A 15,811-nucleotide genomic window follows, 5' to 3' on the forward strand; every position below is an offset into this window, starting at 1 on the left:
AGGAGATAAGGAGAGTCCTGGTTCTAAAGGGCACTGTGACGTGCAGCACATGACACAAAGGCCACCCCACCTACATGACGCCAGTCTTAACTTTCAATATGACTGATCGGGTTTCAGATTCACGATTAACATCTGAAATTAACAGCAGGCAGGAAAGAGATAGGAAAGTAAAACATCTTAGCATCTAAAAATAAATTTTGTTTAGTATACATGTTTATCTTACAAATACATGATATCTCCTCAACAATTTCCTCCTACTGAAAGATCATATTACGTTTAGGTGTTCACCACAGCCCAGGCTTGAGAGAACCCAAGGATTAAAGAGTGTATACATACAGTATAACCAAGACATCCACAAAGTTACAGGCCAGTATTTCCTTACTTGTTTATCCACAGAAGACAAACTTTGGAATTTTGTGGTGTTAACTTTGGACTTTGACAGTGGGCTGCTCCACTTAAGCAACTGCCAAACCAAATAAGAAATCTAATCTCTCACTTCAACAGTTTTGAAAAGTGACCGCCACAAGGGAACCTGATGGAAGAAGACGCATCATTTGAGAATAATCATCCTGAAAGCACTGCTGCACATGTGCAGCACTAATCTGCATTTAATATTTACCACAGACGTCTGGTAAATCAGTTGTCGTTCGGGCTTGGTTTTATTATAGGAAGACCACAATCATTACTTCCTCCTTGTGTCAATGCCCCAGCACTGGACACCAACAGAGCCGCCAACAACCGTGAACCGCAGGTCATGATTTCAATCAAACTGTAATTTCAGGGTGACCAGATTGCATTGTTTTCCACCTCAACAGTGCCACATTCATCTGCCAGTTAATTTGGTTCCTCTGTCTGTCCGTCCATCAGCTCGTCCCTTCTGGCTGGACGGTGAAGGCCACTCGTCTCACCTCAGGACAGTTGTCCAAACAAGGCTCTCCATTCACTCTGACCCCTGGAGAGAGGGAGGCCACTGACAATTCGCTCAGTGCCGCGAGTCAATTTGTTCACTTTTGGAATTGACCCTGAACACTGCTGACACACCAGCCTCTCACTGGAGTGGAATGAATACGTAATGCTGAGGACTTTTGGGGGGGGGTGGAGGGGTTATGGGAGAAGTTATTATGAATATAGTTCAAGTAAGGGATGGGGGGTGTCAACTGTTATTTGAAAAGCAATGTAAAATGTAATCCATTTGAAATACAAAGTATGGACTGTAAAGTGCTGTTATATAGACTTTATACAATTCCATTTCAATCTATTTAAATTTGCACAACCAATCATATCACTTGATGCTGCTTTCTGGAGCAAAACAAACGCTTAACGCACTCTACACCTGCACAATGGTTTGCAATGCAGTGCTCGCACGCCAGGCGTAGGCCATGTGTGGATGTGACAAGCTGTTCACATGAAATGTTATCTAGTGCTGTACACAAGTTGACAGCTGTCTCTTTACAAGAGGCGTATTATTATTGTGTGTAAATAGGTTTCTAACAGCTGGTTTAAGAGCTAGCAGGAATTTACTCTTAATCTGTTTTCCGCTGGAATTGGTTCATCAACTAGAAAAAAAAAACAGGAAGAGGAGTCTGACGTTGTTCCACACAGCACACCAGTGCAAAGGGGTTGCATTTTATTAGCCTTGTGCATTTTTTAAGTAATCTCGCCAACATTTTCTTTCGTCCAAATCCTACCATAATCCGCAGATTAGTAGATGAATTTATTTCTGCTTGCACTCCAGAACCTCCCTCACCTTTTGCAGGCGGTTATGAATCCACCACCTTTAACGGCAAACGAGCAGACGATCACCTCATTAGTGGACTCGCTCTGCTTCCCAAACATCCACGCATAATCACACGCACTCCTCGGAGCTTATCCCGCTACAATTAAAAGTTTAATTAGTAGATTAAAAATACATTGACTGGAGTTTTATCACCTTAAACTTCTTCATTATGTGTTTAGCACACACACAAAGTGCTTCCTTCCCATCAGAGCCATTTTAAACAGATTATCTGCAGGCACAAATTCCCTTGACTACATTAAGTCCGGAGTTACAAACTAGGTAGAAAAACAAGACTTCTGAAAAACACCTGCTTAATATGCTGTATGTACCTGAACAAATTCTGATACTGCACATCGCATCTGATATAATTTATCTTTAATATCTTGTAAAAAAAATAAAAATTGCATAATATAAGAGCTCAAACCACCACAGGATCGCCTACATAAAAACAGGCAACATAAGAGCTTTTATGCAGAACATTACATTTGCTGGAGGTTCCACTGTTTTCTACCACTACTGTGTAATTGTTCATATAGCAGAGGAAAAAGTAAAAAACAAAAAACACACAATCTGGAAATACTGACACCCTCACAGCTGTCTCGATAAGAAGGTGAATTTGACAAAACTAGTGACACACTGATTATGGGCCTGGTCAACAACTGGTTCAGATACTCAGCATTTTGTTCCAGTGTTTCTTGTTTGTTTGTTTGTTTGTTCTTTTCAAATTCTTTTCAAGAATTTCTTTGATTTGCCCAACTTCTGCAAAGTAGTAGTATATCAGCTATGAAATAAGTGGCGCAAAAACTACAATATTTGCCTCTGCCGCTGAAAGTATACAGTAGGAAAAAAATGGAAATACTCAAGTAAAGTACAAGTACCTAAAAATTGTATTTAAGTATGGTATTTGAATGAATTGTACTTGGTTATACTGCATTACTGGCAGTTTGGCTCAGGTTTTTTCAACTTTTCATGTTTTTTTTTGTCCTCTGCAAAACCAAAGAAATACATAAGAAAGGTGTTTTAATTTCACAACTTGAAAGAATCGGTGTGTTATTTGAAGTAAAAAAAAAAATGCCAGCTTTCCAATATTTCCATCCACGGCCGTATTAGCATGAATGACATTCTTCTTCTGTGGTATGTTCCAGAGAATTCTACCACATCCATTAAAGGCTGGCGTACCACAGGTGTTCACTGCACACTGGCACGGCTAGTCATTATCTAGCCCGACATGATCATTAAGAGCTGTGATGGCAGTGATGGCACCTCCTCCCTGCATGCATGCACACACTCACCCACACACAAACGGGCGCGCGCACACACACAAGCTGAAAAAAAAAAAAAAAAAAAACTCCAGTAGAGACTCCAGCACGGCGTATCAGTCGTTGTAAAAAAGGGGTGAGAGGGGAAGCTCCTTTCTCAACAAAAAGCATGTCAGCGCTGGTGCACTTTGACCCTTCCCATACACACTCCACAATCCAAACAGAAGGCCGGCACCGCCAGAATTCCTCTGGCGTCACAGCGGCCCTCTCACCCAGAGCTTTTAAGGCTAATTTTTTGATGACGATGAGGGTGGGGAGCACGGAGAGCAACGTGGTGGAAAGGGTGGGGGGTGGGAAGAACCGGGGGTTGATTCAGAGGCAGAAACCACACACATGAACACACGCCTGCTCGTCAAGCGTGGCTGAAAACTGAAACTTGCCTGCTCCAATGTGTGTTCCTCTCCTCTCAGTCCCTGCTGGTTTTCTTGTTTTTTTGTTCAACGGGAAGATAAATGTGAAGCCTAGGGGCACTATTGTTTGGACATCTAACCAGGAACTGTCGCTGCTCTCATTGCCCTGGCATTAACAGCAATTATGCGCTCTATTCAGGCAGCTTTTGTGCGTCCGACCCCCAGCCCCTCCACCACCGCCGTCACCCCTCCGTCCCCCCCTCCACTCACATAGACACAGTCCTAGCACACATTTCCCGCTTTTCTCTGCCCTCCCACCCCCACTCCGTGCTTTCCCTCCCACTCCGCTACTGGTGAACTCATTTGGCTACTGGAGCACTCTGGTCCCATTATGAATGAACTTACAGAAATATGCACATTCAGGCAAGGAGAGGACGGAGATGCGAAAAAGAAATGCACGTACCAGAAGTGATTCTGGAGCGACACCTGAGCTAAAACAATTATGTGTATGACATCGGGGGGGGGTTGGTTTCTGCTGCTCTATTAAAAATGCTGAGCAGGTAAAATATGATTAGATGCGCATTTAAAGGTCTGCTGGACCAAATGCTTTCAAAATTCTTCAACACTCAAACTGTCTTGATAGAAAATGACATTTTCAATGGTTTTGTAGCTGTAACACTTTGTGAAAAACATCAATTCTGGGTAATCATCTATTGAAACTAGCTAATCCTACCCATAACCTTCATATGTGAAAGATTCGATCGATAGTCATTTTAACTTTATCTTTTCTCCACTGGATGCAGCGCAGTAACAATGCCAATAAAATCTCAAATCCGAAGCAACCACTTGAAATGATCCTATCGCTTTTTTTCAAGTCTTTATGTGAAACAGCTCCATGTAAGTTCATTCCATTGGCTGGAAAGTCAGAGGAAGCCTCACCAAGGCCAAACCAACACTGTCAACACGTGTATTTGTACTGGGGACTACTTAACACGGGTGAATGGATCAGATAGGCATTGTCCCTCAAGAATTTAAAATTCAAAAAGGGCAATGCATTTTGAAAGCACTGTCAGGTGTATATTTTCAGTATTAAAAACGCAGACAGAATGTGAAATGGGATGAGAAAACAAACTGATATGAGGTTCTGTGCTTATTTCTGTGCTGCTTTTGAAATTAAAAGTGCACTTGCCAACAATTCCAGGGAGTGCAGGATGTGCCGTCCACCGAGGAAAAACAGTAAACACAAATAAAGCAACATGCCCTGTGTGCGAATACAAATTTAACTGGTGGCTACATGCACACACACACACACACACACACACACACAAAATAATTTAATTTCCATGTTTCAGGGAGCCCCAAGCCCTGTGGGCCAGGAGCAGAACTAGCCTATATTTAACAGATGACAAAAGTTGCATTCCAGATGTACAGTACTATCTTTGTGTTGAGCTCTATAGAAATGCATGGGAGAAAAGAGAGAGCGAGGGGGGTGCTGGTGGGAGAGGAGGGGAGTGGGGGGGTTACACTGGGGGCTTGGGGGGGGGCACCAGTGCACAGCTGCTAAACTAATGCCCTTTTTTTTCTTTGCTCAGGCACAGAAAAGCAGAGTGTGGTGGCTCACTGACAGACACAGTGAAGGATACAAGAAGTGAAAATGGATTTATCCATTCTGAGAATAATTTGTTTAAACTAAAAAAAAAAAAAAAAAAGAAGAAGAAGACGAAGGAGAAGAAAGAAAACATCCAGCCTGTGCTGAGACTTAATGAGTAACAGGCATAATCTGTTACATTGAAGTCAAAATTAGGCATCAGATTAGCTGTTATTACATTAAAAACAATGAAGTCGATGATTTAATTAAAAATAGGTTCAGCCCCAAACCAGACTTGACTGCAGCTGAACATCAGCTACACCCAAACCCAGCTCACACTGTCACCAGGGAACCAATGCTCCCTTTGCACTGGTTAAAAATCTGATTAGAAACACACTCACAAACTGACTGATTTTTTTTTTCCTCTTTTTTCGCCTCTGTGGCGTTTCAAGCAGAGTGACAGATCGACGAGCGCGTAAGCTCTCACGCGGCTCAGCCTGCCAACATCATCAGCATTAGACAATTAAGCTCAGCTAGCTGAGAGAGAGGAAAAAAAATAAAAATATATATATATATATCCTCGGTAAATATTTACTGCACAAATCTTTTCCATTCATTCACCAGGCACTAACAAAACCTTACTGTACTCCCTCTCCCTCTCTTTCTGAGTCCCGTCCTGTCCCCCCCACCACCACCACCACCATCACCAGCACCACCACCACCCCACCCCTACATCTGCGATTCATTGACTTTACAATTTACCACATGTCGAGATGGGAGAGGTCGAGCCTCCATCTGAATCACGGCACAAATATGCGAGTGATTTATTGTTTTAAAAACCCTGGGCCGATTTAGTGCAACTCCACTTTTCCTGAGCATTACTCCTATTGGCAGACCATGAACAATTACAGTTTGGACTAATTAAGCTCCGAGAATGTGCTGTGCACCGCTAATGTCTAGCAGGCCCCAATTTTAGTTTAATGGTGCCAAACTTTGCTTCCCACCCCCCACCACCCCTTTCTCTAACTTAACTCCTCAAATCCAAAGCAGATTGTGCTTTTTATGGCTGTTTATTGAGTCGAAGAAAAATAAGGACCTTTCCTTTCCCCTTTCCTCGCATAGGATGAGAGAAACAGCGGAGAGAGAGAGGAAGAGAGGGAGCACAAAAAGGAGTAGTGGGAGGGAGGCAGGGAGAGAGGAAGAGAGAGAGAGAGAGAGACAGAGAGCGAGCGGGAGCCGCTTCCGCCATACTTTGTAAACAAAAGTGATTTGCAAGACAAAAGGAGCGCAACCTTCCAACTAAATTCAGAGTGCATTTTGCGGCTACAGGCGCAGAATGCGGCCGCGTCGTGCCATGAAACCCCCTGCGGACACCAATTAGGCCCTATTAACATGTAAAGCCAATTTGATAAGGTGTGGGCCCTATCCCTTAAATCCGCATTAAACTATCTTTCCTCTTGTCAGAGCCAAAAATCCATTTACAGCAGCCGAACACACATAATCCATATGATATACCATTGTTATGCTTATGCTGCTGCCACGTTTAGGAAAGATACTGTGTGTCTGTGTCAATTATAACAGATAAGGCCACAGCAATGTGTGCACGTGAGCACAAAGGCGCACGTTCATTACAATAATCTGACCAGTAAATCCTCCATTATTTCTGCCTAAAATAAAAAATGATAAAGGAGGAAGTCGGCCTCCATGAAAGTGGATTTATTTATGTTTTGTTTTTTTTTCTTCCCCCAGAAAGGTGAATCTGCAGAGACGTGAGCGATCGCAACACAACTGAAACAAAGAGGGAAAAGGGGAGAAAAGCTATTGTTTCAAGCACACAAAGCCTTTCCACCGTCTTGTAGTGGAATCGCCACGGGTTCTGGGAGCGTCTTTTTTCACTCTAAACACAGCGGTGGATGCTTGGTGTTGTGTTTTCAACCCCCCCATTGCCCCCACCACCCACACGCCCACCCCTGCACTTTCTTGTTCTTTTTTAAAACTAGTCGTAATTATACGTCGAAACTCAAAACCTCCGCCAAAAGTCTCCAGGCTTGGAGAATTATGAGGCCAGGGGTGGCGTCAAATATCTTAACATTCATAAGTCCGAGAGGCAGTAAATAAAGCCAGTGGATTTACGGCCCTGCAGCCCCGATGCAGGAGAGCTTGCCGCCCAGATCCAGCTCTCCCTCCCTGAGCCTCTCCGTCTCCAGACCTGTTGAGGTGTGATGTTAGCCCACAGCACCGGAGTTAACCCACCACCTTTTTTCACAAGACCTGCGTTAGCATCGGCAGGAGACAAAAGGTAGACAGAGAGAGGAAGGAAGACAGAGGGAGCAAAGGGAACAAGGAGGGAAGTGAAAGCAGATAGAAAGACCGAGGCGAACTGGGCAGGCCACTGCTCCAACTCGACCTGCACCCAGTGATCCAGCAGGCCTTTGTGTGAGGTTTAGGGAGGAGGGAGACGGCAGGCAGAGGAGAGGAGGAGAGGATGTGTTTTAAAGCCCGGGCACAACGTCATGTCAAATTGCTAAATGATACTAAATTGTGAGCCTTCTTGGACTTAGGTGGTAGGAAAAACAAATTCTCACTGATTATGGCTCCCAGAGGTCAGACAAATTATGGTAACTGCCACATGCAGGAATTCTTTTTCCCCCTCAAGTCTGAGAAAAAAAAACCCAAAACAAAACACTGAAACAAGATAAAATACCCAGATAGACACATAGATTAGGATCACTGCCAGCTCACAGGAAGAAAAAAAAAATTGAAAATTGAAAAAATTTTACTCTGAGAAATACCTGAAAATTTTGCCACACAGTAATCAAAAATGTCAATTTAAATCATTTAGAGGAAATACACAGATTTAAAGGCCTAGATTGTTGAAAGCCACATCTTAAAAATAATACCAGAGCATCGCCCAAACCAGGAGCAGCAGAAGAAGAAAAATGAAGGGAAAAGCAGCGAGAATCAAAGCCTTTCGTGACGAGACAGTGAAAGTCTCATTCCAATAATACTAGCAGTCATATTCAGCACCTCACATGACATGTTAGGGAGCAAGACAGCTAATCAATGTCCAGGTGAATTATTTATGCCAGCTTTAAGTCTAATACATTTATATTACAGCGACCGCTGACTTCAAAGCTCTAATGGCTGGACACACAGGGCGCTGCAGACAGTGGGGGCCGAGGCTGTACAGTGGGAAGATCACCGCGAGCCGAAAACCATGTGCATCTACAGTCACTGTTCAGGTAGATCTGTGAATTAAGCCGTGATGAATGTTATGTCTCATAATGTGGGACTAAAGCACCTCCTCGATGATCAGCAGCGGCTTTTAGATTTTGCAGTGACTTTGTCTTTTATGCAAGAAAGTGGTGCAGAAGGGAAGCTACACATCAGGTAACAAATCAAGGAACACAATTTTTTTTTTTCTGTAAAATTTAAAAAAAATAATTAAAAAAGAAAAGATTATTCCTTTTCTGAATTTGTGTGTGAAAATTTCAGGGGTGGAATTATGAGAGCAAAGGTCACCACTGTCTCGCCGCTGCATCCTCCAGACACACTACACAATTTACTGCTCTTCTAACTGCTGCCTAAGCACAATGAAGCGAACGCAGCACGGACGAGTACAGGACACAGCGCTGTGATCGCCTCAAAGACAAAACCTCTGCCACTGAAACAAGGAAGGGCCTCAACTCAAATCATGTGTGCTGCTGCGAATGCGTGTTTGTGTCAGTACTGATGAGAATAATGAGTGACTAATTCCACATACCAGCCGGTAGGGTTGACAAGACTGGCTGACTAAGAGGGGAAAGAATGGCAAAATGTTCTCATATGTGCATATGCTGGGAATGATAAAATCTTTTAAAACAGAGAGAGAGAGAGAGAGAACGAGAGAAAGAAAGAGGATTGTGTAAGCAGCAGAAATTATTTCATGTCAAGTCCCGGGTGATCACGTTGAGCTCAGAAGCAGAAATTGTCTCAAACACAAAAGAAGGCGTTATGTGTCAGATGTGCGTTTATTTTCAAGGTGTGCACAGCGCACAAAAAAATAAATAAAAATCAGGTAACAAATATCAGTTTCGTTAGCCAGAGCTGAGGAGGTGGTGGTGGATGAGGAGGGGTGGAGGGGTCATATTTCCTAACGCCTGGTCTTTGCCTTAACCTTGTAAAATGAGATGACAGGTCCTAAAGTGCAGACTTGTAATTGCAATCGTTTAAAACGGGGGGCCAAAAAAAAACACCCATGGTTGAGAAAATTATTCCGCTTAAGGATTGCCATTGCCCAGTGGGACTAGCGAGGTGCTGAGCAAATGAGTAAGTGTGCATAATTATAGCATGGCTGATTGTGTCTAAATAACATGAATTTATTTATAAATATGGGTTTACATGGCACATGCTTTTTCTTTTTTTTTTCTTTTTAAAGGCAATGGATTCCTCATTAGAAGCAAAGGTGGTGCACATGCAGCAGCATAGAGTTGCATCAGTAATTTCCATTCAATAAGTCACACTTTTAAGAAAAAATACATATTTCAATTAAAAGAAAAATTACTGTTTAATGTTTTGGAAAAAAAAAATGTCAAATTTTAATGCATGCAGCTTTTTGATGTCTTTACACGTTTTGACACATGCAAATCACTCTGGAAAGCTCATTTGCATATTGATTTCACTTGTGTGTGTGTGTGTGTGTGTGTTGTTTTGGGTTGTTTATTGTTTTTGTTTTTTTTACATTGCTTTACACTGGTTGCAGCGTGTCAGAAAGTCAGTGTTAAGGTCTGTATGCTCATGCAGCTTGTGTTAGAAAAAAAAAGGGCATGTTTGATGAGGCTGTGCAAACACAAGCCAATTGCATTATTCAGTGGCTTAAAATCATGCACTTGTAGCGTGGAATACAGCAGAGCCCTGCGCAATAATAACGCAATTATAGCAACAATAAGAAGAATAAACAATAATCACAATAACATTTTTAATTCGCGTGCAATTAATTTAAAAGTTGCAAAAAAATATATATAGAAGCAAATATGTCATGCCTACCATATCACCATAATCTTTTTTTTTTTTTTTTTGGTCATTGAGTCCTAGCACTTAGCCCTGTTAGCATGCTAGCTGCTGCCCATGGCAAACACACAGGCTGGGAGCTGCAGGCGGACATGCATGCCATTGTACTGTACACTTCATGAGGAGTTGGAAAACTTGGCTCTACATTTTTAAAGCCTGCACTTTTTCTTGGGTGACAACCCTCCGTGTGTGACTGCCTCCGTGTCTGCTCGGCAGTCCGTATGTGTGTGTGTGTGTGTGTGTGTGTGTGTGCACATACAGTGGTAAATAAATGAACTTACTGTGCGTGCTGTTGGAGAAAGTGATCCATTGGGAAGGTAGGGGCTTGTGAGATCGGGGATCATTATAAATGGATAGCCCGGGTACGGTGGGCTCTTGAACAGCCCTCCATCTTGCCTTTTCGCAGCTAACATGGCGGGGGGGAAAAAAGAAGAAAACTTTTTTTTATAAAGTGGCCTTGAAAACTTTTTTTTTTCCCCCACAAAAATGCATTTGAGGATTAAAGCGAGGGGGGGGTGGTGGGGATCCCCCTCCTTCGGGCACATGTAATGTCATGGTGCAAAAAAAAAGAAAGAAAGAGTGGAACAATAAACGAGAAACTCACCCTCCTCTAAACTTTCTCTTGTTTTGTCTCTGAAAGTTTCAGATCTAGGCGGAGGCCGTCTTTCCGCCTTGAAATGCAATGAAACACAGGGATTGCGTTAAAGTTAACACGATGAGGGTGATAGTAAACTTTTCTCTTCAAGTCTATCAGTGTTAACATGTTAACAAACGCAGGCCCCTAACTTAACAGCGCCGGGGACGATCGATCCCCGCTTTTAATGTGCAACTTACCTCTGAATCCGACGAGCTGTTTTGATTCGTTTCCGATTCGTTTACAAGTGAAGATTTGACATCGGCTAAATCCCTTTCTGCCGAGGAGTTCTCCGAAATTTTCTCTTCCTGCTCCCCTTCGTCTTTGAAGGAAATCATTTCATCGTTTGCACCCAGATCGTCCCCTCCACCGCCGTTGAGCTGCGGCATTTTTCCCGAGCAAAAAAAAAAATTTTTTTTTTTTGAGGGGGGGCAAAAACACGAAGTTTTAAACCCTTGATCTCGGTGATCTAGAAAGTCCGAGTTTAAGTTTGGGGTCTGTATTGGCGTTTTCCAAAGCTCTGGCGGTTGGTACAAAACTAAAAAAGAAGGGAATCTTGGCAGAAAAAGGAAGCCGGAGAAGGAGCCGAGCCGCTCGGATTGAGTGAGTTGAAGTTGGTCGGAGTGGTTTTCAGTTCAAAGGCGGCGCTGATTGACAGATAGAGAGGGATGGAAATAGAGAGAGTCTGGATTCAGGATTATTGACAGGGAGAAACACACAAGAAACTAATGAGATTCAAACAGGGAGGGACTTGAAGTGACGTTTTCATAAATAGGAGGAAAAAAAAAACAGAGAAGGGGGGAGAGAGAGAGAGAGAGAGACGGGAGAGAGGGAGGCTGGAGGAAGCCGGCGGACGACTGCAGTGAAAAAGCATGTGAGGAGGAAAAAGGCAGTTTGGGAGCAGGACAGTTGATGGTAAAATAGGAGGAAGATAGGAGTTGCTTGCAAATGTGGATTAAACGCACATATGGGCGGTCTCCCCTGTGGAGGAGAGAGAGAGAGAGGGAAAAAAAGAAAAGAAGGTACTTCCTCAGGCTGTTTGCAACCAGTTTGACTCCAGCATTCCCGACCAGTCTGTCACACAGGGGGCAAATTAAGTTAACATTTAGAGCTTAAATTATAACCAAAACCTTCACATTCAGCTTATAGAACTTACTTTTGTGTCTCTGCCCCCCCTCCCCTCCTTTTTTTTTTTTCTTGCTAAATACAAGAGGCCTATCAGAGCCAGCACTCCAAGCTTGTTTTCCAATTTTATCTGCTTTGTCAGTTCCTTTAGATCTATTTTTCATTATATTAGATAATGTTTCCTTAGATCTATTTTTTGGGACGGAGGGTGTTATTGCATCCTGCTTTCCTGACAGGTGTGATGTCCTCTGGGACTAACCTGAATTCCTCACTGGCAGCACAGACTGGGCTGTTTCTTTATTTTTCTCTTGTTCCCTCAGCGGACAGACTGGACACAAATAACCGATGCAGATTTGGATGCTCCAATTCCGCGTCTTATTCTTCTGGAACAGCTTTTAGCCTGAAAGAAAAGGAAATATATATATATATATATATAAAACATGTCGTACCGCAGGTGACTGCAATTAATAGAAAACATGTTGAGGAAACTGAAATTCTACGACATCCCTTTATAGTCCATGTCAGCAAAATCATATTTTGTGTTTGTTACCTGCTTTCGTTTTTTTTTTTTTTTATTTACATGCACGCCAGTTATTCTAGGAAGTCAGTTATACATTTTTTTTTAATCCAATGTGTTCCTGTTAATTAACAATTAAGACCAAGAAAGAGAGAAAACGCTAAAATGGAAAATACTGAGCAATTCTCTGGCTGATTAGGAACAAAGACACAACAGAAAACCTGCCGATGCCCACCTGAAATGTATGTAAAAGCAACAGTGATGGGGGGGCTTCCATCTGAACAGGAGAAATGTGCATGTCTGTCTATCTGTGTGTGATTGTATGTGTGTGTGTGTGTGTGCGTGCCGGCGATGAGCTCAGCGCCAGTGATTCAGTAACCTTATCTCATCAGCCCAGGAAATGCAGTTTATATTATAGCCGATATTTGATGGAGCAATCACAAAATGAACAATGAATTTCAAATTTCGGCTGCGAGTGAACGGAGCTGAAACATACGTGCAGGTGACACTTACACTCTGTTGCAACATGGCTGCCTCCTTTCAAGCAAAATAAATCCCTATAAGATCAAAAGAAGACGTAGAATCGCTGATTAAAAAAATATTGTTTCATGTCATCATGCTGTTAGAGGCATAAAAACCACAGTAATTCCTCTGTATCTGCTCTCGGCAGTGTTGTCAAACAGCAGTGATGAGGAATTATGTGCACAGTGTAGCACTAAGGTGTTGTGGATCTGCCTACCAACACACCTAGACCAGTCAGCACCATGAAAGCAGCCTATTCCGCTCAGTGATCACTGATGTGCTTTATCTGGATGAGGGGAAAGCAGTGTTTGTGTTAGCTGGCTGCAGCCCAGGCGGCAGTGTTGGGGAGCAGGGAGGAAGGGAAAGGGTTTGCCGCTTCTGGTTCTCATCCAGCGTGTCTGTGTTTAGGCAGCCGGTGGAAGAAGAGGCACCCCGCCGCTCGGGGCCCTCCAAAACTGAGCCCACACAGACCAAACCAAAGCAGAGGAGCTCCAAGCTGGCCTGTCCCTGGATTGCCTCAGCAGGCACCTGAGAGTTTACTGGGGGCTGGCAGCGTGTTATCATGCCTGCCGTGGGGACACCTGCCTCTGATGCCGCCCTGGTGATTCTAATCTACAGGACCCTTTAATAAGATCATGATAGGCTGCATTGCAGCGGCTGCCCTGAATGATGGAGCAGCAGCACGCACGGCTTTCTGTTGGTGTTATTCGCATTGTTATGGGTTTGGCGTGCTCACCTCTTCTCTGTGCGCAGATGTGGTTTTGGTACAAATGGAAATTGCCTCACCCGTGCACTCGCATGTCTCTCGAGTGTGCAGGAAGTCGGAGGCATCGCCGGCGTCTGATCACATGACCTCAGTTCTGCGCGGTCTTCGTCAGCACTAATGATGAAGACGCTGATTCTGAGCTCAGCCACTTTGAATTGTTCACCATTACATGTGAAGTCAGCAACAACCAAACTGTGGCAGATTTAATTATTAATCTGTCTGGGTAGCCCATACAAATTTAAGATGTACAAATGCAGAACATAAATATTTTAAGTACTTTCATATTTTACACCTCATTTTGTCACCTTACTGACGGTTCTTTTGTGATTCGTGTGCTCAAAATGTTTCTGCTGTGGGGAAAAAAAAATATTCCAAACAATTTTGCCTCATATGTCCATATGTATGTTTGCTGTCACACTGCGTCCGCATGGGGTATAAACAAAACATCATAATGAGGACAAATAAGCTCCAAAATACAACTGTTGTCACCTTGAAATATATCTAACAACATATACAATATATGCACAAGATGTACCAATTAATTTTGCTCAAATAAGGCATGCTTTGTTTTCCTTTTTTGTTTTTCTTTTAAGCGCATCTTACAGCTTTTCAGACAGCTTTTTACAGAATAGACATTTTAGCTTTAATCATTTTTTGGGTGTCAAATGATTCTGAGGACATGATTTCTTTTAATGTTGAATAATTAAAATAAAAAAGTAGATCCATCGTCACAGAGCACTGTTTAAATGAGCAGCGTGAACAAAGAGGGGTGAGTGTTTCATTTCAAGAATCTCTTAAATCCTCCTAATTCCACTGAACATATGTTTATGTTTGTCAATCCTGTGGTTTAAAAGTGAAAAATTAGGAGGAATAGAAGCCATGTAATATAAAAAATACATACAAGTAGACTGCACTTGTACACATGAGGAAGCTTATATATTTTACAGATCAGATATTTGAATATTGATGCATTTTTTTCTCATAAAATTGTGTTGTTGTTTTTTAAACCTTTACTGACTGCTTTGTAATTTTAATTTAGAAGCTTTTATTTTTGCTCCTACAGTGGAACTGTCTGATGAAGAAATTCTACACAAGTACTGAAAGAACCAGGCTTGAAAAACCCTCAGCAAGAGCCCCAAACTACTTTGAGAAATCACCTACTTTTCGGCGAACACCCTCGTTGTTTCATCTCGAGCAGGGAAGGCAGCAGCAGCACACAGTGCATATCCTCTGTGTTTGCAAACAGTTAATTACCCATCATGCATCCATGTTGCCAACCATACCAGCTAAAAGGTCTCCCTTTGTTGATTAACATATTACCGCCAGACATTTTCTCTTTCTTCCCCCCCTCACAAAAATATGCTGTGGTTTGATTCATTCCAGTAATGAAGTTTGTTCACTTGATAATAAGAGAAACTTAACATTTAACTTTAGTTGCATTTAGTCGAGTGCAAATTTCCTCTATTGTTGGGAGAGATGCTGCTAAGTATTTTGGCATTTATTGTCAGCACAGCTCATATAAATTCTATCACCGGGATAATACTGTGGTTAGCCATAATTGCATGTGTACTAATGGTCCTCATCACTTTTTGGAATGGACAGGATGTAGAAATTGATGTCTGATTTACCTGACTGTGTAAAGACTGTTTCATGCTGTATATTATTCATTAGAGTAAAAGCAAAGCAGACAGCAAATATCTTGATTGTGCTTGCATTTGTGTGTAAATGGTTAATTGTATGTGAGGTTTTTTTTTTTTAATAGTGTACTTATTACTGTGCTTAAATTCAGGGTGTTGCTGTTCTCTTTATGTACAATATTCATTCGTGTACATATGATGAGGAGGACAAGGAATTGCTTTCTTGAAAAATGAATTGTATATGTAGTGTATACACTGTTAATTTACAGTATATGTATGTTTTCTGTCATCATATTTGCAGAAAATGGGGTGTCTTTGTTCCCTCACACTTCAGTGTATATCATGTGACATAGTTGGACAATACATTTGCTAAATACAAATAGAAGCTTTGCATGCAGAAAGTGTTTTATGTTGACCAAAGCTTACGGGCTGAGGGTAATATCTTCATCACATACAGAAATCACTGAAATTGTTACTGATGCACACATACAGAAGTAAATTTGCTTGCTGAAAGTCAACAGTGTCTG

General features: G+C 42.2%; 1 protein-coding gene across 27 annotated transcripts in view; it reads right to left on the reverse strand.

The window, feature by feature from the left end:
- The window catches only part of tcf7l2 (transcription factor 7 like 2), an 88,447-nt gene extending 76,941 nt beyond the window's left edge, over positions 1–11,506 (reverse strand). For 4 of the 27 annotated variants that reach the window (XM_046377851.1, XM_046377850.1, XM_046377854.1 and 1 more), the window contains exons 1-3: positions 10,918–11,469; positions 10,688–10,754; positions 10,365–10,489 (exon numbers count right to left, since the gene is read on the reverse strand). In XM_046377851.1, coding sequence (XP_046233807.1) covers positions 10,365–10,489; positions 10,688–10,754; positions 10,918–11,106 — 381 coding nt within the window. In that variant the 5' untranslated portion in view covers positions 11,107–11,469. Of the gene's footprint in view, positions 1–10,364; positions 10,490–10,687; positions 10,755–10,917 lie in introns of all 27 variants that reach the window. The other 23 variants (XM_046377846.1, XM_046377839.1, XM_046377865.1 and 20 more) reach the window with 19 other exon arrangements.
- Positions 11,507–15,811: the final 4,305 nt, after the last annotated feature.

The sequence above is a fragment of the Scatophagus argus genome, chromosome 21, assembly GCF_020382885.2.
Source record: "Scatophagus argus isolate fScaArg1 chromosome 21, fScaArg1.pri, whole genome shotgun sequence".
Taxonomy (NCBI): Eukaryota; Metazoa; Chordata; class Actinopteri; family Scatophagidae; genus Scatophagus; species Scatophagus argus.